The sequence below is a fragment of the Contarinia nasturtii genome, unplaced genomic scaffold (genome assembly GCF_009176525.2).
Source record: "Contarinia nasturtii isolate CC-2019 unplaced genomic scaffold, AAFC_CNas_1.1 Cnas_scaffold_928, whole genome shotgun sequence".
NCBI lineage: Eukaryota > Metazoa > Arthropoda > Insecta > Diptera > Cecidomyiidae > Contarinia > Contarinia nasturtii.
Genome location: NW_022198275.1, coordinates 4,312,776 through 4,334,755, shown reverse-complemented (window position 1 = coordinate 4,334,755; position 21,980 = coordinate 4,312,776). Strand labels below are relative to the sequence as shown.

The 21,980-nt window shown below is 33.2% G+C and overlaps 6 protein-coding genes across 6 annotated transcripts in view; 4 read left to right on the top strand and 2 right to left on the bottom strand.

The window, feature by feature from the left end:
- The first annotated feature begins 1,088 nt into the window (after window positions 1-1,088).
- LOC116342945 (secretory carrier-associated membrane protein 2) lies at window positions 1,089-4,199 on the top strand. The gene is made up of 5 exons (XM_031770771.1): window positions 1,089-1,455; window positions 1,669-1,881; window positions 1,972-2,315; window positions 2,463-2,718; window positions 2,864-4,199. The coding sequence occupies exons 1-5, from the start codon at window positions 1,399-1,401 to the stop codon at window positions 3,032-3,034; spliced, it is 1,041 nt and encodes a 346-aa protein (XP_031626631.1). The 5' UTR covers window positions 1,089-1,398; the 3' UTR covers window positions 3,035-4,199.
- Window positions 4,200-5,450: 1,251 nt separating this feature from the next.
- Window positions 5,451-7,863, top strand: LOC116342997 (structural maintenance of chromosomes protein 1A). Its single transcript, XM_031770854.1, has 5 exons — window positions 5,451-6,376; window positions 6,437-6,897; window positions 7,154-7,293; window positions 7,360-7,556; window positions 7,691-7,863. The coding sequence occupies exons 1-5, from the start codon at window positions 6,285-6,287 to the stop codon at window positions 7,824-7,826; spliced, it is 1,026 nt and encodes a 341-aa protein (XP_031626714.1). The 5' UTR covers window positions 5,451-6,284; the 3' UTR covers window positions 7,827-7,863.
- Window positions 7,864-9,021: 1,158 nt separating this feature from the next.
- Window positions 9,022-12,925, bottom strand: LOC116342851 (transketolase-like protein 2). Its single transcript, XM_031770630.1, has 5 exons — window positions 12,685-12,925; window positions 10,986-11,254; window positions 10,847-10,913; window positions 9,903-10,741; window positions 9,022-9,829 (listed from the first exon to the last, which is right to left on the bottom strand). The coding sequence occupies exons 1-5, from the start codon at window positions 12,789-12,791 to the stop codon at window positions 9,225-9,227; spliced, it is 1,887 nt and encodes a 628-aa protein (XP_031626490.1). The 5' UTR covers window positions 12,792-12,925; the 3' UTR covers window positions 9,022-9,224.
- Window positions 12,926-13,515: 590 nt separating this feature from the next.
- LOC116342951 lies at window positions 13,516-16,276 on the top strand. Its single transcript, XM_031770782.1, has 6 exons — window positions 13,516-13,754; window positions 14,083-14,224; window positions 14,299-14,596; window positions 14,670-14,896; window positions 14,975-15,932; window positions 15,993-16,276. The coding sequence occupies exons 2-6, from the start codon at window positions 14,102-14,104 to the stop codon at window positions 16,031-16,033; spliced, it is 1,647 nt and encodes a 548-aa protein (XP_031626642.1). The 5' UTR covers window positions 13,516-13,754; window positions 14,083-14,101; the 3' UTR covers window positions 16,034-16,276.
- A 786-nt stretch (window positions 16,277-17,062) lies between these two features.
- Window positions 17,063-19,082, top strand: LOC116343017 (serine protease 7-like). The gene is made up of 10 exons (XM_031770880.1): window positions 17,063-17,249; window positions 17,693-17,742; window positions 17,811-17,900; window positions 17,988-18,009; window positions 18,073-18,139; window positions 18,196-18,302; window positions 18,372-18,458; window positions 18,520-18,618; window positions 18,697-18,794; window positions 18,856-19,082. The coding sequence occupies exons 1-10, from the start codon at window positions 17,162-17,164 to the stop codon at window positions 19,072-19,074; spliced, it is 927 nt and encodes a 308-aa protein (XP_031626740.1). The 5' UTR covers window positions 17,063-17,161; the 3' UTR covers window positions 19,075-19,082.
- A 204-nt stretch (window positions 19,083-19,286) lies between these two features.
- LOC116342734 overlaps window positions 19,287-21,980 on the bottom strand; it is a 42,909-nt gene continuing 40,215 nt past the window's right edge. The window contains exon 20 of the mRNA XM_031770452.1: window positions 19,287-21,780. Coding sequence (XP_031626312.1) covers window positions 21,488-21,780 — 293 coding nt within the window. The 3' untranslated portion in view covers window positions 19,287-21,487. The remainder of the gene's footprint in view (window positions 21,781-21,980) is intronic.

Sequence of the window (21,980 nt, the reverse complement as noted above, 5' to 3'; positions counted from 1 at the left end):
CCAATTGCTTGTATATTGAATGATTTAAAGCATTACATTTCAATTTGTAAAGTTGTTGCCTTTTTTACACACAAAGTCGTTTGTCGTAAATTTCTTTGCATCAAATTAGGTGATTATCTCTTACATGCCTGACATTGGGTTTATTTATTATTGGCAAATATTTTCTTTCCGCGAAATGAGATAATAAGCTCATCGTTTGTTTTTCGATTTGTCGGATTACCTCAAAATCCCAATCTCAGCAGCAGCACTTAAATCACAAAAGTGATATTTCTATTTCCAGTGAAGAACGACGGTTAACAATGGACAACATTTTTACAAAAAATAATTTGTACCATAAAATACAATGAGATCAATGTAATACAAACAAAAAATGAAACTGTAGAAGAAGAAGAAGGAAAGAAAATCGGTTCCAAACTCATTATTTCTATTCATTCATGGTCTGCACAAATCAACCATTCATGAGAATGAAACAAAAATACTCACCTGAGTCGAGGCATTGCACGTTTTGTCATTTTACCCGTTTATTTTTGCTTGTTATGGACAGTGCTATTTTTTTTCTTCGTTCGTTTTTCCCTTTAGATTGAGATCCGTGACCAATAGGATAGGTGCAAAATTTTGGATTTATCTGATTTTCAGCAAACAACCCAAATTTTCTAATATTCGAATATACACAATGGACAAATTGCCAAATATACCTGTTCTTGTTTTTTAACCACTTTGAGGCCTTTTTTATTCATTGTATTTCAAGTACATTTTGAAGGGAGAAAAATGAAAATTGATTCTATTGAAATTGATCTTGTTGATTGACCTAATAAATAAATAAACATTTTCACTTGAGAAATTCTTTTATTTATTCGAAGAGAGATTATTAATTATAATTTTATTTTCATTTCCAATCAAAAACAGACATAAACGAACTTTGCTCCGTCTGTTTGAAGTGGCGCCATCTCTGTCGCGCTTTTCAAATTCCATTTAGAGTCGAAATGAATTCGATTGTGGCAATACTATTGGTGAAACTCACAAATTCATTTCTGATTGGTTGTGACAATTGCATTCCGAAGATTCGAAACACAAAAAAAAATCCATTGGAAGTCAGAGTGAAGCTTTTCGTGTTACAACCCAACAGAATTCCATCGCCGTGCATTTTTCGACATTGTTCACAGTTGTCACAATGTACTGTCATCAGTTGAAGTCTATAAGTACGAAATGAATTGTGTATAGTGTATGGCGTGTTATATATATTTTCTTTCATTAAATTTATGCGATAAAAAAAGAAAAGAAAGACGGCAACAAAAACTTTCGCAATCTGTGTAACCGGAAGCGAACGAAACCAAATAAGTGAATTTAGTATTGAGTGCATCATTGAGTCAGAAACAATAAAAATCTGTGTAAAAAAATATGTCGAATTTTGATGACAATCCATTTGGAGAGCCAGCGGTCGATAATCCGTTCGCTGTAAAGTGTCATTTTTTTCTATTTTTCTCTTTCATGTTTCCATATTGTGTGTTTGTGCAGTATTTCTTTTTAGTTCGTCTCTGTCACACTAGTTGCTTGTAATGTGATCAGTATTATCTGAATCATTTATACGGCTTAACTATTTGTTGTTTCTAATTACGTTGTCATTTTTTCTTATCGCATATTGTTTGTCATATTTTCAATTAAAAATAGGATCCTGCTGTTCAGCAAGCCGCTCGAATCGCCCCAAAATCAAATATTTTAGAAGAATACAATCCATTCGAGGATGATAACCCTCATACAACAATTCCAATCGGTCAACAACAACAACCGCAACAGCAACCATTTCCAGCCTACAATCAAAATAGTCAAACGAATTCGGCATATGGAAAACAAGCACCACAAATTTCAACAGAAGAGCTTCAGGTGTTGTCACAATTTTTGATTTGATTTTATTCAATATTTAAGACGACATAAGACAAACATTTACATTTTACTTAAAATTTCTTTGAACAGAGAAGACAAGAGGAATTGGAACGAAAAGCACAAGACCTTGAACGGCGAGAGGAACAATTGCGAAATAATGCGGCTGGTATTCGGCGCAACAATTGGCCACCATTGCCAGAGCAATGTTGTTTTCAGCCATGCTTTTATCAAGATATAAATGTTGAAATTCCACCCGAATTTCAGCGCATTGTTCGACATTTATACTATTTATGGGGTTTTTATGCCCTTGTCTTGTGCTGTAATGCATTGGTCGCATTACTTTTGGTACTATTCCATGGCACGGACTATATTGGTCATTTTACATTAGGCCTAATCTATGGCACACTCTTTACACCAGCTTCATTCATGTGTTGGTGAGTCATCCGTTTCTTTTTACTGTCAATATTTCATTATCTTTTTTATTTGGAATCGTATCAAAGAAAAATGGAACTGCCATTTCATAGTATGATAAGATTTTTTTAAAACAAACAAATTAATCGAAAATTGTATGTTTCCAATAGGTACCGTCCGGCGTACAAAGCCTTCCGAAGCGATTCAAGTTTCAATTTTATGGTGTTTTTCTTAATTTTCTTTTTCCAATTTCTAATGTTGATTTTACAATCGATTGGTATCACCGGAAGCGGTTACTGTGGCTTCTTAACGGCAATTAGACAATTCAATGGAACTTTGAGTGGAATTTTCACCGGAGTACTCGCATTGGCCGTGGCCACTTCGTTTGCTATTTGTGCCGCTGGTAGCTTTCTCCTTTTGACAAAGGTATTTTAAATTCGATTATTCAGCTTTGATTTCATTCAGTTTGCCATTCATTATTCATTAACAACAATTACGCGCTGCACTGTCTGTGACGTCATTCAAGCCATAAAAAATTGATAATAATGGTTTTTTTTTTGTTTGTAAATAGGTGCACGCGATCTATCGTTCATCGGATAAGGTCAGTATGGATAAGGCTCAGGCAGAATTTGCAAATGAATTTATGCGTAATCAAGGCGTTCGACGAGCGGCAGCAACAGCTGCACAAGCTGCAATGTCATCACAATTTAATAATCAAGCACAAAATGCAAATCGATACTAGAACTTATCGATAGATGATTTAATTGATCCACCATCTAAAAAGAAAAGAATTAATTAACATCAACAACAGATGCTAATCGAAGACATAAACAAATTCATGCAAATTAACACAGAGCGTATGGCAAAAAAAGAAACAGAGGATTGATAAAATACGCTGAAACGAAGAAATTTCATTTGTATAAAATAAACAACAACAATAACAAACAAAAAAAAACACAAAGAAGAATTAATGGTGGTTAGCATTAAGTGAAACAAAATGTGAAAACAAAATAAAATGGAAATCAAGTATATTTTTTATTTAGTTAAAAAAAAAATATGTCAAAAATTCAGATTAAATTCGCTGCTAAATCCGAAATAATAATCGTGCTTTAACGCTAACATATGTTGTCCAAGTGGGAAAATTACAAGTGAACTATGTAAAGTAAAAGAATATATACGAAATGTTTTCAAAAGTCAACTATCGAGATTCTATTTGCCAGATACAGAAAAAATGTCGAAAACAAACACAATACAATATAATTTCTACACACTCTCTAGTGATTAATCAAAATGCCAGTTCGAATGTCATAGAAATCGATAAATTCAAATCAATTTCAATCTTTTTATATGTACGAACGCCCTCCTGTCCGTATCGAGTCACTCATGACTCATACACATACACCGAAATTCAATTAAACTTCATTCGATTAAACACAAAATATTAAGCGGTTCCCTTCTGTTTCGCAAAATGCTTAAGGCAACAACAAAAAAAAAAAGAATTATTTTCGCAAATATCAGTAACACTGGTGATATGAATCCAATTTAGAACTTTTGTGTTACGGCACGTCGACCGTGTGTTGAAGTCAATTGAACTGATTTATTTTTTAATTATGATATCATTTTGTACTATTTATTTGCGTTGATTTGCATGAGAATGTCTTAATCTAGAAACCAAAATCTAAAAATAATTTTGATAGTTATAATAGTTTCAGTTTTCTTTGTAGATGTTATCACACTCAACTCTTATGTTTATTATTCTTCATGATAATTTGTATCACACACATTATAATGATATCACACTGCAACAAATTTCATGACATGATGTTCAAGCATAGGTTCTGACAATAGTAAATTTAGGAGGGGGTCACGTCCGAAAATCGACGGGGGTGCCCCGCTCTGAAAAACCCTAGCAAAATGTAATGTTTTTGAAATTATGAAAATCTCTAGTAAAATGGAATGATTTTATTCCTTGTGAAAATCGAGTATTTTCTCAAAATTCTGGGGGCCTCAATGCGACCTATGCGAACTATGTCAGAACCTATGTGTTCAAGTCACTCAACATTTTTGGCACTTTTTGACAGATTTCGATGGCGAAAGGAAAGGTAGTTCCTACCTACATTCTTGCGTTTGATCGTGAATTTAAATGTGTTGCAGTGTGTTAATTATATGTTAAAAAATGTGGCTTTATTGATTGATAATTTTGATTGAAATGAAAACAAAAACGTCCGTTTGAAAAGAAACTTAGCTTTTTTGTAAAAAAGTGTATTTTATTTTGAGAAATGAGTATATCAATTGCACATATTTCATGCAAAACGTTCATCATTTGCGGCTGATGTTTCACATTATGATTTACAATGTAATTAACAATGTGATTAAGCACGCGTACGAAAGATGAAGCAAAACAAATTTCTATTCCAATTTGAATGCGTCAAGCCAACATTTTTTAGTTAAAACAATTAAATACGATTTATGATAATCTATTATCGTTCCATTAGCCTAATCATTCATTAACACAACAACAATAAAAAAAAATTATTTAGAAATGGAAAGAGAAATGTACGAAAAATAAAAAAATAAAAAAATAAAAATTCTAAACTATGTTAACAAATGCATTTTTATATACACTATTTAAACTCTGTGTACGAATAATAGTACTTATCGCATGTAGAGTTATTTTTTTATTCAATTGCAATTTGTGCATTGCTTACTTTCATCAATAACAAGCACGTATTTCAACTAATTAAATAAATCATACACAATATAGTAAATCAGAACAAATATTATTTTACCATTCAAAATCGACTTCATGAAGTGGCGTGTATCTGTATATATTTATATACAGGGTGACGCATATAATAGGGCCACTCTTAGGGGGTGGAAATTTTGAAAAACCCTTTGGGGGGTATGTTGGGGAGTAAAAAATAGAAAAGAAGCCATAAGAAAACCATAGATTTATTGCCTAAAACGGTAAAAAAATAAAATTCACATATAGTTGGCGCTGCATTCTATGCAAACTTGTTTTCCGTTGCAACGGACTAAGTGGAAAGTATACGCTTATTACATAGAATGTAGCGCCAACTATACGTGAATTTTAATTTTTTTATCATTTTGGGCAGTAATCTTATCGCTTCTTTCCATCTGAGCAGAATTTTGAATTTTTCTCCAGGGGGTGGGTATGCCCCCAATATTGCAAAATTCATGGGATGAAAAAATAATGTACTACAAAGTTGTTCAGAATGACGAGAGAAATATTTTAGGTACCCTGCCCTCCAAGTCCCCCACCCCTTAAGTGGGTCGGGGGGTAAAAAACCCCCAATATGTGATTTTTTTACCTGAAACCCCGAAATTCGGAATCAGCATGCAAAAATAACCCCAAAGGGTTTTTCAAAATTGCCACCCCCTAAGAGTGGCCCAATTATATGCGCCACCCTGTATATATAAACAGAAATCTTCATTTTAATCAATTTCACAAATATATACGGCAAATGCAGTAGTTATTAGATAGTAATGAAATGAACACAGAGAAGGCAATACCACATGCATATTTGAAATGCATGTCTATATTATGTATGTGATTCGTGAATTGAATTATTCAAGAATCGATAGCTTTAAAATATACACACACATTTATCGATTTATAGAACGGATTACATCGGTATGCCGATGAAATAATACTTGTTGTAATTTTAAACAAAAACACTGTCTTCGTTAAAAAAAACTGGATATTTGATATTTGAAACCGTATATCATGATTATGGTATAACTTATTGCATTTGACTGATGAAGTTCAAATGAATTGCATGAAGCGTTCCTCTTCATGTTGCCATTGGAATCGATAAATTTTATGACAGCTCTTGCTTAGCAACCGATAACAAGAACCACAAAGAAAAAAAATCACATGAATTACCGTAGAATTTCGTTGAAACAAACATTTCTGAAAATTTGTGTGCAAACATTTCAAATCCTCATTTTTTATTATTTAATCATAAAAAATGTTCAAAAAAAGACCAATTGCTACACTGGTGGCAAATATAAATGGCAGTTCTATCTTTAGACGCTCCAAAAACCAAAATAAAAATTACATGTAAGTATTTGTTGTGCATTTAGATTTGTCTGTTCTTGTTTTACGTTAAATTATTGATAGAGTCGAGCCAGAATGGGACGTACAACCAGTCGATAACATTATAATGTCAAAAGTTTTGAGCGATCGTAAAAATGCTGAAGTTATAGAACAACAGGAGAGAATGCGTGAGGAAGTAAAAGATAAAGGACGACGAAACAAGAAACGCCTCAAAGAAATCAGAAAGATGCAGAAGGAACTACGACAAAAATTCATCGAAACAAATGATTTCATCAATGAATGTGAGCATAAAGAGGCTGAAGCTGACAAAAAAATCGCAGCTGAAGTGAAACTTCAAAACAAATTAAAAAATGATATCGATGATTATGAAGAACGCATAAGAAAATTGACGGAATATCATGAAGATGAACTTAAACCAGCCATAAAAGAGTTGAGCGTATACGAAAACGTACTGCAAGAAGTTGTCGATGATATGGATCTATTCGATAGCAAAGAAGATTTTCTTGATCGAGTCGAGGCACTATGTAAGTCTAACATATGATATGATTTTTCACCTGCTATTAACAGAGCATACCGCACAATAAATTCATCCGATATATTTCAAGCTCCAAAGAAACAAATTTCAATGGAGTACTGGAAGATTTCACGATTCCGTCAAAAAATTATGCCTTGATGTGGTAGTGCAAGTGAATTAAATCTATCTGGTGATGAATTCATCCGTGGGATAGGCACTGTTGTCTAAAGATTTTTTTAAATGTCTCACATTATCACTTTCTGTAGTGCTCGCTCAAGATGAGGTATCTGAAAATGATTCAGTATGTTTGGAGAAAATCGAAAAGATGCAAGGTGATATTGTAAAAACATCGAATGAAGCGACCTTAATGATTGCCGGTTTGGAAAATCGATTAATTGAACTTGAGGTAAATTCTACTAGAGGATAGAGGAAAATATAATGTTATACATTTTACGTTTGATTCACAATGTAGAAAAATTATGAAAATGTAAAAAGCGAATGCTTGAAATTCGAAAATGTATTACATCCAGCAAAAGAAATCATCACGGAAAAAGAAAAGGAAATGTTTATGTTGCTGGATCAAATTCAACAAATGTATCTATTGCTCTGTGCCCGAAATTGCGAAGAGCCCAAATTTAAGCGTGAACAAATCGATGAGCAATTGGCGGGGTATACTTACTTTAAAAATTACTATTCCATTATTGAAGAATGCTATCCATTCTTTCGATTATTTTTCCATTACGTTCCATTACATATTGATTAATTTCCATTATTTCGATTCTTTTCTTTGTGATTAACCCTAGGCAATTGGACTATATCAAAAGAGAGATTGAAATGATTTTGGAAACAATTGACTTAGCCCGAGAAATGGAAGCGCTTGAAATGAGATCTGACATTGCGTCATATGGATCGGGAAAAAGCGGAAAACCACGGAAATAAAATAAAAAATATTTTCTGTTTTCATTAAACACATTAAATGAACGCATATTATTCTTTAACATCAACACATGTTAATTTTTACAATAAAGTATACAAATAAAAATTATTCCCTTTTCAGTAATGAATTTCATTATTCAACGTATACTTTCTCTCTTTGAATAACAACAAGAAGTTTGTGCGTGGAAAAACAAAGTCATTTTGAAATTGACTATTCGCGAATGAACAAAATTTATTGGTTGTAGATAAAGTCGTCATTTTAGTAAGATAATTTAAGCAATTCGCAAACAATTCGCAAAAAGTTATCACAATTTGATACATACAAAACATACAAGTTTTGCGAATTGTCTCCATTTTATAGCGAATTGTTTTTTAAATCGCAACTTTACTGGCCCATCGCTTACAAGTCATTTCGCATAAAATTTGCAAAATATCGAATAATTCGCTATGTAGCGCTGATCGAGATCCGATCCCTTAGATGTAAAGAATCGAAAATTGAAGCAGTTGGATTAGTTTTTATTTTTCCAGAACTACATTTTATAATGCGATTGGTTTTGTACAGGGGCCGGAAAAACTATGTAATTTACATATAAACGAGTGAACCTGAAATATATGCTTCTTCCCAAACAATAGATACACACTAACAGTGAGACGGGACTAGGTTTCGACTTTCATATGTGCGGACTTTCGACTATACATCCAAATAAGTGGTGAATATACTACGGCCAGATTTCGGATATTTGATTTTCGATGTTGGCATTATTAATTTTATGATGCTATTAGCTTTTCTCATTAAAGCATAAAATGGAAATTTTGAAAGGCCAGCAATAAAATCTCCTTTTTCTTTTATTATTAATCAAGTAATAGTATTCAAATCAGACTAAATCTTCAATATATATTCGATAATAGCTGAACTAACTGTAACTAACCCATTTTTCTAATTAGAAATAGCCGGTATTTTCATTTTTCTAACTTTTTATTCATAAAAGGTTCTTTGAAATGGGCCAATACTACACAAAGAGCAAATATTCACTTTCATCAGTATCCATGTTCGATTCCCCTTTTATTCAAACTAATCCTCCAAGTAGATAATTTCGCTTGAAAAAGCCCTTACAATTAAAACTATAGCAAAATCATTTATTAAATTTGAATATGAAATTTGCGGTATATTTTCAAAAAAATTCAAACAAAAACGAAATAACGTCTTTCGGATGTTTTTATTAAGTATTTCTCGTTTGCGTATAATCAATGATGTGGCAACAGTTCAAAATTTAATACAAACATTTATAGAATAGATTTTGAAAACATGAAAGATTTTAACTTGGTGAAAAACCATATTCGTATAAAAAAATATTTCTCAAAAATATGATATAATTAAACATTTGTCTCTCTCAAAGATTTTTAGACCTGAATTTTCAAGACATCATCAACGGCTTTAACGATATGGCGAGCTGAAAGTCCGAATGCATCGATGAGGACATTTGGTGGTCCTGAGCGTGGTACATTTGGTACGGCCAAATGTTTGACAATGACACGTGGCTCTTCAGCAACGGCATGCATAACAGCCTCACCCAAACCGCCTTCTTTGTAGTGATCTTCCACAACGACGATGCGTCCACCAACAGCTTTAGCATTTGCAACAACAGTGGCTTGGTCCAATGGTTTGATTGTGAATGGATCAATAACACGAGCATGAACGCCAACCTTTTCCAATTCAGCGGCAGCAGCAAGGGCTTCGTACAAAGTAATACCGGCTCCGAGCAACAAAACTGTGTCCTTGTCTGATTGACGAACAACATGGGCCTTGCCAACTTCGAATTTCTGGGTGTTTGAATAGATAACAGCTGTGTTTGGACGTGAAGTACGAATGAAACAGACACCTTGTGTGTTGGCGGCCAATTCAACGGCACGCTCACAGCTCACAGCGTCTGATGGATAGAAAACAGTACTGCCTGGGATTGAACGGAACATAGCCAAATCTTCCAAAGCCATCTGACTTGGACCATCTAAAATAGTAAAAATGTGTAACCGGTTATAAGAATTTATTTTTTATTTAATACGAAAAAAGTAGTATATTACCTTCACCAATGCTGACACCACAATGTGAACCGACAAAGTTAACGTTGGTTTGTGAGATGGCACCCATACGGATTTGATCGAATGCCCGAGTGAAGAATGTGGCAAAGGTTGAAACGAATGCAACGGTACGGCTACGGCAAGCAGCACCAATTGCAACACCGCACAAATTCTGTTCAGCAATGAAGCATTCGATGTAACGGTCTGGGAATGCCTTCTTCAATTTGTCGGAGTAAGTTGAGTTCTTGGTGTCTCCATCGAGAGCAATGACACGACCATTGTTGGCAGCAATTTTAGCTAGAGCTGTTCCATAAGCAAAACGAGTGGCAACTTGTTCGCCCAATTTATATTCTGGCGGTGTGGCCAAACGAATGTTTGCAATGTGCACTTTAACTGCATCTTCAACTGGTTTTGGTGGTGCAATTTGGAGTTGACCTTTGTTGTGGATTAAACCGTTCAAGTTTTTGACGACAGCATCAGCTTTGTCACCCAATGGTTTGCCGTGCCAGTTGTCAGCGTCTTCGATTTCGGGGAAGAATTTTCCTTTGAATGTTTTGGCAATGATAGCTGTTGGTTTGTCTTTAGTAACGCTTGCTTCATGGAAGGCTTTGCATAACTCTTCAACATCATGCCCATCGACAACGATAGCATTAAAACCGAATGCATCCAAACGTTTGCGGTAAACTTCAAGATTGTGTTGCAATGAGGTTGCTTCTGATTGACCCAAACGGTTTACATCAAAAATAACGCACAAATTGTCCAAGTTATAGTGACTGGCGAAATGTAAAGATTCCCAGATTGAACCTTCAGCCGATTCACCATCACCAACAATAGCGTAAGTACTGTAAAGATACACAATTAAAATTCCATCAATTTTTTTTTTTCGATCAAGAACAAAAGAATAAAAAAATCAATTGTTCCGACCAAAGTTTTGAAAGTTTACTCACCGATAAGAGGCTTTGTCCATATATTTACCAATGTATGCCATACCAGCAGCAACCGCAACTCCTTGGCCTAATTACAGAATTTCGGAAATGTTTTATTATTAGTATTGAATAAAAAAGAAATCATAAAGCATTTACGTACCTAATGATCCGGTACCGACATCAATGAAGTTGAGTCGTGGAGTTGGATGACCCTCCAAATCCGAATCGAATTTACGCAAATTGTTCAAGTCTTCAATTGGGAACAAACCAGCCTCTGCCCAAGCGGCATACAAAATGGGGCAAGCATGTCCTTTCGACAAAATCAAACGGTCCGATGATGGATCACGTGGCTCTGACAGCTTGTAACGCATTGTGTTGAAAAACAACACCGACATTATTTCAGCGATTGAAGCACATGATGTTGGATGTCTGCAGAACAAAACAATATTATTCTTTTAACATTTGCCAACTATTCCATTTGAAAGTCTGTATGATTAATAAAATTTGATTAAGGACAAAACGACATTACATCAATAATGTTCAAGTTATCGTGTGATTAAGACACGTTTTAGCAATTCAATTATTCACAAATTATAAAAAAATACTCATACGTAAATACTCAAATATTGTATTTGTATGATGACTTGTTAGTTATTTTCATTGTTGTTATAATTGTGCGTTCTCGTATGTTCTCCTAGGTTTTATATTGCCTTCAGTAAGGCCATTGCTATCACGCATTCATGTCTACCTTTCTAAAATATTTTGCTATAAACATTATATTATCGTAATAAAAAAATACACATCAACAGCAGAAAAAAAACTGTATTGGGTCAATTCAAAGGCAATTTGAAGGAGTTCAATTTCAAAAAAAAAAAAAATGTGTGATTAAAACTTGGCGATTTTGGCATTAAATAAATCTTATCTGAAGGTAATAGGTGAAATTGATAAGAAGCGCTTACATAAGTGATCGCTAAAATCACGGTACTATCGACGCACGATTTGTTAAGTATATACCACAAATTAATTTCGCACGACACTTCTAACTTCCCTAAAATAAGTTTGATTTAAAATGAACTCCAATAATGAACCAATAGAATACAAAACCGGCTGAATATGACGTGTACGTATATCACTAACAAAGCATGCGGTTCTTCACAACTCTTATCGCAACTAACATGCATTATACTTGTGCAAGTTTTTAAGGTTGTAATTAGACATCATTTTGTGTATATGTGTGTTAACCATTCAAAAAAAGTCGTATTTTTTTGATTATACTTATTATATAATTGCACACGCATGCCAATTGTATGTATATTGTAACATCACTATGACACTCTTGTAAGAACAACAAGTATTCCATTAAATGTCTTTTTTGCAGGAAATTGTTGATGACTGATTGATATACTTGCAATAAAAGTGTTAGCGTCACACATCTTCAACTGAACAAAATGATGTGCAAAGAAATCTATAAAATATTTTTCGACTTAAGCGATATATATGTGTTAGGAGGAATCAGACTATTTCTACATATAATCGCGGTTCAACGCGACAAAGAAGACGAACAAGACTAAGAAGAAGGGAAAAAAGGTTCTTTGTACGAATGCAGCGTTATTTATTACAAATTCATCGAAGGTCAAAAAGGACACGAAGCCTATGATACACTTTTTTCTAATGCTCACAATACAAACTAATCAAATGCCTTTCGTTGACATTGACACCGATAATTAAAACATAGAAATCAAAATATGCCGATAGAATGATATATTTAAAATGAAGACCGCTTGGTTATTTTCCATTACAACTAATCATTTTTTGAAAAAAAAGAAGAAGAAAGCGATACCAATTCAATGAATGCTTACCCAGATTTTGATGCTTGAGTCGATGTAATTGAGTGAATACGCAAACGTTGAGCAATGTCACGCAATTCTTGAACAGTTTTCGTATCTACTTTATGATAGTTCACCATTTTTGATGTCTTTCTTTAACGTCTTCTACTTTAAAATATAAAAAGTGATCAAAAGTTGTGCCAAAATATTCGAAGAAAATTTCACTCCAAACTCTACGATGTATTAAAGCTGACTGAATGAATATCAAGTATCATGCGTTCATGGTACGATGTATAAGGGTTTCTCTTTCATCCAGTTGACACAACACGCGATAACACACGCAATGCGGAAAAGAGACAACTATCCAGTATCGTTCCAGTAATACGCACACTGTTATATTGTATATTTCAATTTCATTTCTGACCACACGGCCGGAGCTTCATTCGTTATTTGCTTTGCTCTCTCTCTCTCTCTCTCTCTCTCTCTCTCTCGCGCGCGCCTCGTATTCGTGTGTATATTAGCGGCTTTGAACAAGTGATCCAACGAACGAAACACTTTTTGCAACACATTGTCACGAAAGTCATTGTCACTGGAATGGTTGGAACGAATATTGTTTTAAGATAAATCTGTTGATTTGATGCTAAATTGAATATTTCAATTTTTTAAATTTAAAAATTATTCCATTAAGAATTAAAATGGAACATTATATAAAATATCACACGCAACGATTAAATTGAATGCAACCGAGTTGAATAATCCCTATTGAAAAAAATATATGTAAGATGTCAACTCCACTTGGAGCAAATGTCACGAATTCAAATGTATGATGGAGAAAACAAAACAGTCAAACGGTAGAGACAACGGCATTCGTACACTTTACTTGACTTGTGAAATTCTGTTCGACAATCTTACACTGACGACTGAATAAACAAAAAATCATAATAAACTTTTGAAAACAATTTGAATCGCATCATTTCAATTTCTATTCAACTTTATTCGTTCAATAGAATAGTTCAATGCTCGGTTAAATTGACCGCAACAGTTGCTCCAATAATTTCTTTTAAAAAAGTGAAATCAAACAATTGTTTTACATTTTGAAGCAGGTGAGCGTCAATTTTTTTGATTTTCGTTTTGGATGTTTTTTTTTTTCAATATTTGTAGACATTCATTTAATTCATCTTATTCTGCGTAAAAAATGTGCTTACGTTTTCGGAAATACTTATTCGCCATCATCAGGCGAAACTTAAAATTGATTTAATTTCACAATGGTTGCTTGTTGTGAAGGGTAATATTCTCCTGACGATTGAAAACGTTAGCATTTTTTTGTACAATCGTTGAATGGCCTGTGTAACTTTACATCATTAATTTTTGGACGCTATATTGGAATTTTCGCGTAATTTTTAGTAATTTTATACGTTTTTCTCATTGAAGTTTTCTTGAAAATTGAAAAATGCCGCGAAAATACGGAAAGAAACATCACAACAATGCAAGTCACAAGCGAAATAATCAACGACATCCAGTGGATTTGAACACACCTGTTTTAACTCTTTATTTTTTTCCACTTGATCATCCAGTAAGTTGAAGACTCATCGTCGCTTTTTTACGACGCAATTTTATTTAGAAAATCTCATTTATTTCATTGTATAGATGACACATTATTCGATTTATAAATACTTTCGTCAATTTGGTGATGTCGACTTGGTTAAGCTACACGATGTACAAGACCTCTTTTCCAAAGCTCCGAAATATGGTTTTGTGCAGTTCAAGGATACAGCAGCAGCATTGCTAGCTTTGTCACAACCTGAACATGAAATCGATGGCTTGAAAATTAAAGTTAATGCAGCGCACCGTAAGCATCAGCCACAACAATTGACTTTGAATGCACAACCACTCTCCACTGGATATGAAGCACCTGGCTCAGATTCGCTATCGAATATACTGAATGGTAAAAACGATTTTAAACTACTTTCAATTTAGTTATATTCACTGCTAACTTTGAATGAAATAATCTTTTACAGCCTTAAACGACGTTTGTCTTCGCAAAATTTTCTGGTATTTGACAGCAAAGGATCTGTGTGCCACTGCAAATGTTTGTGTGCGATTCAACGCAAACGCCAAGCAAGTGTTCGCAGTCGAATACGACGTGCTTGATTTCGAAGACGTGGTTGTTGAAGAAAATCTCACTTTTTGCGAACTGGAATCGCTGTTATGCACATTCAACAAAGAAATAAAGAGCGTGAATGTGGTAAGTATCAATGTGGTGAGATATGAAATATATTTTATATATAATGGTATAATATTTTAATCTAATTTTCTACAACAGGAAGGTCAATACAAGGAAACAATTGTTTTTCTATCTATGTTGAGCGAGCATTGCAAGAATGTCAAGGAAATCGAGTTGACAGCCTTGAATCTTGATAAGCAAGAATTTGAAATACTTCGTCCATTGTTGAAGCATTTGGAATCGCTCAGAATGTTTGATAACATGTGCTGGCCACCATCGCCGACAAACTTCATTAACGAAGCATCAAACTTGAAGATTTTTGAGTACGAAGGTTTGCCCAATCATTTTCGATTCCCGGAAAAAACGTTGCACAAATTGCATGAATTGAAATTGAATGGCATCGGAAATGCGACAGTGTCATCGTTGAATCGATTTTTCGAGTTGAATCCGAGCTTGGAAAAGGTTCACATTTTATCTGGTGATCCCATCGATACAAGTCGTATATTGCGCACAATTAGTGACGCGCTGACAAATCTGAAGGAATTGGTATTTTCAACTTACAAGTCCAAACAGTTCACCATTGAGAAAGACCTCTTGTTGCTCGCGAAATTGCCATCGTTGACAAAACTGGATTTGAGTTTTCACCAACTGTCGATTGCACCATTGATGAAAGCACTCCAGAAGACACCAATTCAGAGCTTGAAAATTGTCGAAGGATTGATTGACGACGCCGGTGTCGAGAATCTATCAAAATTGGTTGGCATCACCAGCATGGAATTCATACGCTGTCGTGATCTACAAAATGGACATTTGATCAAGATGGCAAAGAATCTTCCAAATTTGAGCACACTCAGCATTATGGACGCCAAACAAATAACAACATCTGCGATCAAGGAAATGGTGAAACATTCAACGAAAATGTCGTTCATATTCTTGCAACGCGTTCGCAAGGTGATCATTGGTTCAAACGATTACAAGGAGATTTTGAAAATGGTTAAAAATCAAACGAAGCTCACAATCGAAATCTATGGAAGTGGTGGTCAAGTTAAAGTTTCTGGTAAAGAAAATTAAAATTAAATCGGGAATGTGTCATTTATGAGATTTTTTTAAAATTTAGATGCGGTTCTCAGCGACTGGTTGATCATCGAGGAAAATTAAATTGTTTTGAACAGAGCAACTCAGCGTCAATCAAAGACGATTTGTAGTATTCAAACATTTTATTTTGTACCGACACCTGACATTTGAAACAAAAGCATGACAGCATGACAATTCAGCTTGAATTAAAAATAATGTCCTTCGTTTAATTAGTTTTTCGTTCATTTTTATTAGAATTTTTACAACTTTTACCTTATTCATAACATTTAAAAAACGTTTAGTTATTCAACATTATACTTATTACTTATCCGCATAATAAATAAAATATGAAATTTTAATTCTTTTTTTGTTAAAGGAACATACCGATTGATTTGTTCTCATTTAACAGAATTGTGTTTTTTTACCACGTCAGTTTTGGATGAACAAACATTTCAACGGAAGATTAGTTATTACCTTATTCGTACTAGAGGAATTTTAAATTGGTTACATATTTATATATAAAGTTATTACCAGGAAGAAATCCTTGTACATTTTGGATCCACTTTAACTGTTCCGAGAATCTTGCTCTTATTTCTGTGCTTATCCATATACTCTATGTTTAAAAAATGCATCGCATACTATGTTTGTGTAGTGCTGTGTTCTTACTTTTTTCAATGCTCTTACTTTTTTCAAGCGCGGTTGTATGTTACGGAATACATATTTGTATTCGTTAAATTTGTTAAAATGAATAAGGGATTTTATCATATTCACCCAATACTTGTTTGCAATTCAGTTAAATTCAATTTAATCATATGAAAGGAAGAAAAGACAAGATTACGCAATATATCAGATTATGAAATTTTATCATTTTCGTAAATTTTTGATAAGAGAATTCACAATAGGGTAATAGATTGAACTAACAATTCCCCATTAACCTATACATGTAAATTAAGAAGAAGTGATATTCCGAAATTCGCACTAATGTTGTCAAAAAATAATTGTTGATTATTCTTGTTGACGTTTCACGTAAAAACACGGATACCCACATTTGGCATATTGGACGCAACTTGTTTTTCTTTGCATTCTTGTTGTTATTCATTGATGCTGAGTCAGTTGTTTTGTCGCTGTTCGAGTGAATGGATGCGATTCAAGTAGTTTAAAAGTGAAATCTGTGATATTTGTGACTTTATAGAAAGTGTACAACGGTTTAAAATGATACACTTTGATTCGTACAGCATTTATTTGGTTCTTTTTTATTTTGTATCACAACAATTTTGTGTACATGGAGCACTAATTCCAAGTAATTCGATATATAAACTTTCAACAATAACTTTCAATTGTAAAACCTATTTTTGTTTAAGAAATGCAATCGGCGAATGGTATTACTTGTTTTCGAAAGATTTTAATAAACTTTCAACGAACTTCTAATTAAAACATTGACCTTTTCTGCAGATTTAATTGAGTAATCAAACTTTCAGTTATGTAAATTATCACACTGGAATTGCGATTGCACGATGATTACTTACGATAATTGAATGTCAATGTTATTCAAAGTCTGTAAATATCAATGAAATGTTTTTAAACCACAAGAACCGGTTCAATATTTTCATATCCATAAATGTGCATGAGCAAGTTGTGCTACAATCCGACAATACCACATTTACTCTCCGTATTGATAATAACATTAAGTCGTCAATCTTAGCGCAATTTAATCTCAAATATTTTTAAATTTCAATTTTTTAGATCCATCAAGTCAATCACCAAACTGTGGTGTGCAATTATTTGAAGATCGGGTAGTGTGAATTCATGAAGATTTCGATGAAATTTCAACTGAAACTTTTTTTTTATATTTTGAGTATAGATTGTAGGTGGAAATGTCACGTCTTTGTATGACTACCCCTGGAGCGCTATCATACGATACCATAACGCGAGGAAGCGATTCGATTCGTGGGTAAATAATAATAGATTTACTAATGGAAAACAAACAATGTTCGTCAATTTAAATCACAAATTTTCAATTTCCCATTTGAAATTTCAGGGTTGTAGTGGCTCGTACATTGGTAAAACAACAGACAAGATTGAGAAAAATTTGAAATGAACGAATTTTTATCGTCTTCAAATAGGTGGACGAACAGTAGTGACTGCAGCTCATTGTGTGGACAGCGCAAGCAAACGTGACTTGGGTGAAATGTAAGCTATTTTATTATTATTAATATAAATTCACTTACAGAAGAGTGTATTTTTAGAGTATTTTTAAGGTTAGGTGAATATGATACAGAGAACAATCCCGATTGCATTGGTTATGGAGATGATAAAGCTTGTAACGAGACACCATTTGATTCTCCTGTAACAAGCAAGTTTCATTTATTTTTTTCTACTGTTGAATGTGAATTCAATATACTTAAATGTGTACGTTCATTAGGAATTGTGATCCATCCAAAACGAAGCGATTCATCCAAAGAATACGACATTGCTATTATCATATTAGAAATAAAACCTCCATATACGGGTAAATCTATTACAGAACATCCAACTTGAGATAATTATAACATTTTTTTCTCGTCCAATAGATTTTATTCGTCCAATTTGTTTACCAGATTTAGCAGAAAAAGACCTAATCGATACCAATGAAATATTATATGTAACAGGATGGGGTTGGACAATTGGATGTAATTTTAACTTTATTTTTCTTATTTTAATACGTTCATTTATGAATGGATACAAAAAATTCGTTCTATACTCATTAGACGTCCGTAGTCCGAGCAATATAAAACGACACGTGCGAATTGAAGCTGTTCAGTATGACATCTGTCGACAACAGTATGAGAAAATTTTATTGAATCCTGTAAGTACTTACATTTTACAAACATTTAAGTTTTTGGCTAAATAATGGCTGTTTTAATCAGAACTCCCAGCTGTGCGCTGGAGGCCAGAGTGGAATGAATCCTTGTCGGGGTGACAGCGGTGGTCCACTAATGAGGCTTGTAAGAGGCATTTATTGGCAACTGATTGGCTTGGTGTCATTTGGACCGGGAGTATGTGCAATCGAGGGGGTGTCTGGCAAAGCGGCTGTTTTTACAAAAATCAATTATTTTATTCCGTTTATTGTTGAAAATTCCCTGTAGAAACATCCTATTTCTATAATCCAATAAAAATAATAATTTCGATTTTATTTATTCTGTCAAAAGAAATAAAATACGATCATTTCAATTTTTTTCCATTTTGATTTTATTTTGTTTTTAAAATTATAAAGAACTTTAACTTACATTCAAAGGTTTATAAATAAATTTAAGAAATTCAATAATCATCTCCATTTTTTATAAATTTATCTACATGCTCTTTTTTTGTCCGGTTGATAAATGTCAAAAATGGTGCAATCAATAATAATAATAATAACAATATGAATATTTGTTGTTTATTGGGTTTTTTTCTGCAGGAGAAACCATTCAATTATCGGCATCGCTACTATGTTTCCATTTTGTAATGGATTTCTCATTATTACTGGGAAGATTTGGGCTATTCATAGTTTTAATTGTGTAAAATTGTAAAACTGGTTGATTTTTATGTGTGGCAAAATACAGATTTTAACTCTGGCAAATTCCGTGCTATGGAATATTTAAAATGGATTCAACACGTTTGTAAAAATCGAGAAAAAAAATATTTCTATTGTCAATGTGTGAAAAATATGATAAACATTTGCATTAAATAAATTTCATTTCCTGAGCTTTGGTTATCTCTCGGTCGGTGATATGGTTCGGACAATATATAGTGTGTGTTTTTTTTACTTGGAAGAGTTGGACAATTCACATTCAGCAGGTTTATTGGCATTTCAGGCAATTTGTTTTTTTTTCTGGATTAATTATACGTGAAATGATCAACTTATCATAGAAGAACAATGTCTTTGAACTACGATTAGGCCATTTTAATTGTATTAAGCGGATAAATTTTTAACAGTGAATACTACACAATATTTTCGCATTTTCTTCGTTTGAAAATTGTTCAAAGAAATACGTTTTTTTTGTGGTGGTTTTGATGGCAGTTTTTCTCCAGCACAAATTGCCTTTGACATTAATTTTATTCTCTTTAAAACATTTTTTGTTGTTGCAGAAATACTAAATGATGGGCGAACGGGCGATATGTGTTAACTTTTATTGGCATATTTGTTTGTTTGACATTTAATTATTTAGCGAAAATTGCCCTGGTCATATACACACACATACTTAACAATGCAATAAAATTTGGAAATAGTTTTGTTTAAATATTATTTTCTATAGAATACATATATATAAAATCCAAAAATTCATAAATGACAATTCTCATGCAATTGGTTTGACTGGTCGCAACTTATTATCACGTTCACTTTATAAATGGAACTGATTACAATGAAATAATCGGAGACAAAGATATTCAGATAATTGTAATTATAGATTGATGTGATACACGATTGTTGGATACACGATTCAAAAGCCTTGCCATGGCAAAAATGGGAAAAACAAAATCGACAGACAAAGCGAATTGGATATTGTTCTTTATTTTCATTATTATTATTTATTTTATATATAAACGACAGGAGGATAAATCATTCGAAATAGAAATGTTTATCAGAAATTCTTGTGATATAGTTTAACTTAAAGATTAGGATTCAATCCATTGTTATCAATGCTTGCGTGTTGAAAAACTCAAAGGTCGCTTTATTTATATACAGCTATGGTCTATGGTAGTATATACATATACATAAGAGTTGAGCAAATAGAGTTGACTTTTATTAATATTCAACGCGCTATAAATATAAATATGATAGATAATAATAACAGTAATATGACCTTCTGGCGATACAATTCACTCCATCCATTTCGTTATTTCATGTTCAAGTGAACGAATTGAACTTGACACTTTGAATTTGTTTTCGAAGATTAATGAAAATGAATGCCGTCATTCAAGACATTTTAAATTCGGTAATTGGTTTTCGTTCGAAATCAGTTCTTTTGCCTTTTGCACGATGAAATTGGTTCACGAAAATGTTTGCCGTTGTTGATAGCTTTTGATGTAACACATCGTTGACAAGCCATCATGCAAGTCCATCGGTCCATTAATATTTTATTAATATAATCATCATGAGTGGGGGAGAGAGAATAATAGTAATACACCGAGTGGTTTTTGAGCATGCTCTTGCACTCGTTCACCCTCACTCGAAATAAGTAATACTTGATTTGAAATATGTACGAAATCAATTCGTAGAGTGACATAAATGATAATCGTATTATCTGATTTGTGACAAAAGTCACAGCATTTATTCTTTCGAATGAAGAATTTCTTTTTATTAAAGTTTTATTTTGATTGATTTGTTGATTCAAAATCGAAATTCACAAGAAAAGTGATCGAATTAATAATTAATCATGATTGATACAAATGAATGCAGAAAAAATACTATCCAAATTTGATATAGACCAGCTATAAAAATATATGGGCGATATAAATCAATATCAATCACTGGCTGCATTATATAACTTGTTCGGCTACGCAAAATGTCCGCTATTTTCAAACTTGCCACAAAAGTAGATGATTTGTACTATCTTCACGGCCAGCAATATCGCTCAGTGGATTCGATCCGGAATTTCGGAATTCTTCAAATCCATCGCCACCTGATATAATCAATAAACCACTGTGCTCCGATGACTTTGATGTCGATGCTTGTGATTTATTTGTTGAATTCTTTTTCTTATTAGATGTGCTATCGACTGTATCGCTTGAACTGTTGTTATTTGGAAGCTTTCCCAAATGATCGACGCATGTGATGAATCGCACATGTCCAGTGTGTCCGTATGGAATTCCTGAAATAGTAATTACAATATGATGGTCGAATATTAAATGATATGGTTGTCATTTGGTTTCTCTCTGTTTTTTTTTTTTTGCAAATTTGAAATGTTTGTGGTTTTTCACTTCAAAAACTCAAATTATGGATCCACAATCGATATTCAAAATACTGCAATGTGTCCATATCCATAATTTGAGTCATTTGGTTTCGAATATT

Bases quoted from the DNA above. Each gene is read 5' to 3' on its own strand.
- LOC116342945 (XM_031770771.1), top strand. From the start codon at position 1,399: ATGTCGAATTTTGATGACAATCCATTTGGAGAGCCAGCGGTCGATAAT. The intron at 1,456-1,668 runs GTAAAGTGTCAT...AATTAAAAATAG, and splicing joins CGGTCGATAATCCGTTCGCT to GATCCTGCTGTTCAGCAAGC. The intron at 2,316-2,462 runs GTGAGTCATCCG...TGTTTCCAATAG, and splicing joins CCAGCTTCATTCATGTGTTG to GTACCGTCCGGCGTACAAAG.
- LOC116342997 (XM_031770854.1), top strand. From the start codon at position 6,285: ATGTTCAAAAAAAGACCAATTGCTACACTGGTGGCAAATATAAATGGC. The intron at 7,294-7,359 runs GTAAATTCTACT...TTCACAATGTAG, and splicing joins ATCGATTAATTGAACTTGAG to AAAAATTATGAAAATGTAAA. The intron at 7,557-7,690 runs GTATACTTACTT...GATTAACCCTAG, and splicing joins ATCGATGAGCAATTGGCGGG to GCAATTGGACTATATCAAAA.
- LOC116342851 (XM_031770630.1), bottom strand. From the start codon at position 12,791: ATGGTGAACTATCATAAAGTAGATACGAAAACTGTTCAAGAATTGCGT. The intron at 11,255-12,684 runs GTAAGCATTCAT...TTTGTTCTGCAG, and splicing joins ACTCAAGCATCAAAATCTGG to ACATCCAACATCATGTGCTT. The intron at 10,742-10,846 runs GTGAGTAAACTT...GTATCTTTACAG, and splicing joins ATGGACAAAGCCTCTTATCG to TACTTACGCTATTGTTGGTG.
- LOC116342951 (XM_031770782.1), top strand. From the start codon at position 14,102: ATGCCGCGAAAATACGGAAAGAAACATCACAACAATGCAAGTCACAAG. The intron at 14,897-14,974 runs GTAAGTATCAAT...TTTCTACAACAG, and splicing joins AAATAAAGAGCGTGAATGTG to GAAGGTCAATACAAGGAAAC. The intron at 15,933-15,992 runs GTAAAGAAAATT...TTTAAAATTTAG, and splicing joins TGGTCAAGTTAAAGTTTCTG to ATGCGGTTCTCAGCGACTGG.
- LOC116343017 (XM_031770880.1), top strand. From the start codon at position 17,162: ATGATACACTTTGATTCGTACAGCATTTATTTGGTTCTTTTTTATTTT. The intron at 18,619-18,696 runs GTAATTTTAACT...TATACTCATTAG, and splicing joins ATGGGGTTGGACAATTGGAT to ACGTCCGTAGTCCGAGCAAT. The intron at 18,795-18,855 runs GTAAGTACTTAC...TGTTTTAATCAG, and splicing joins AGAAAATTTTATTGAATCCT to AACTCCCAGCTGTGCGCTGG.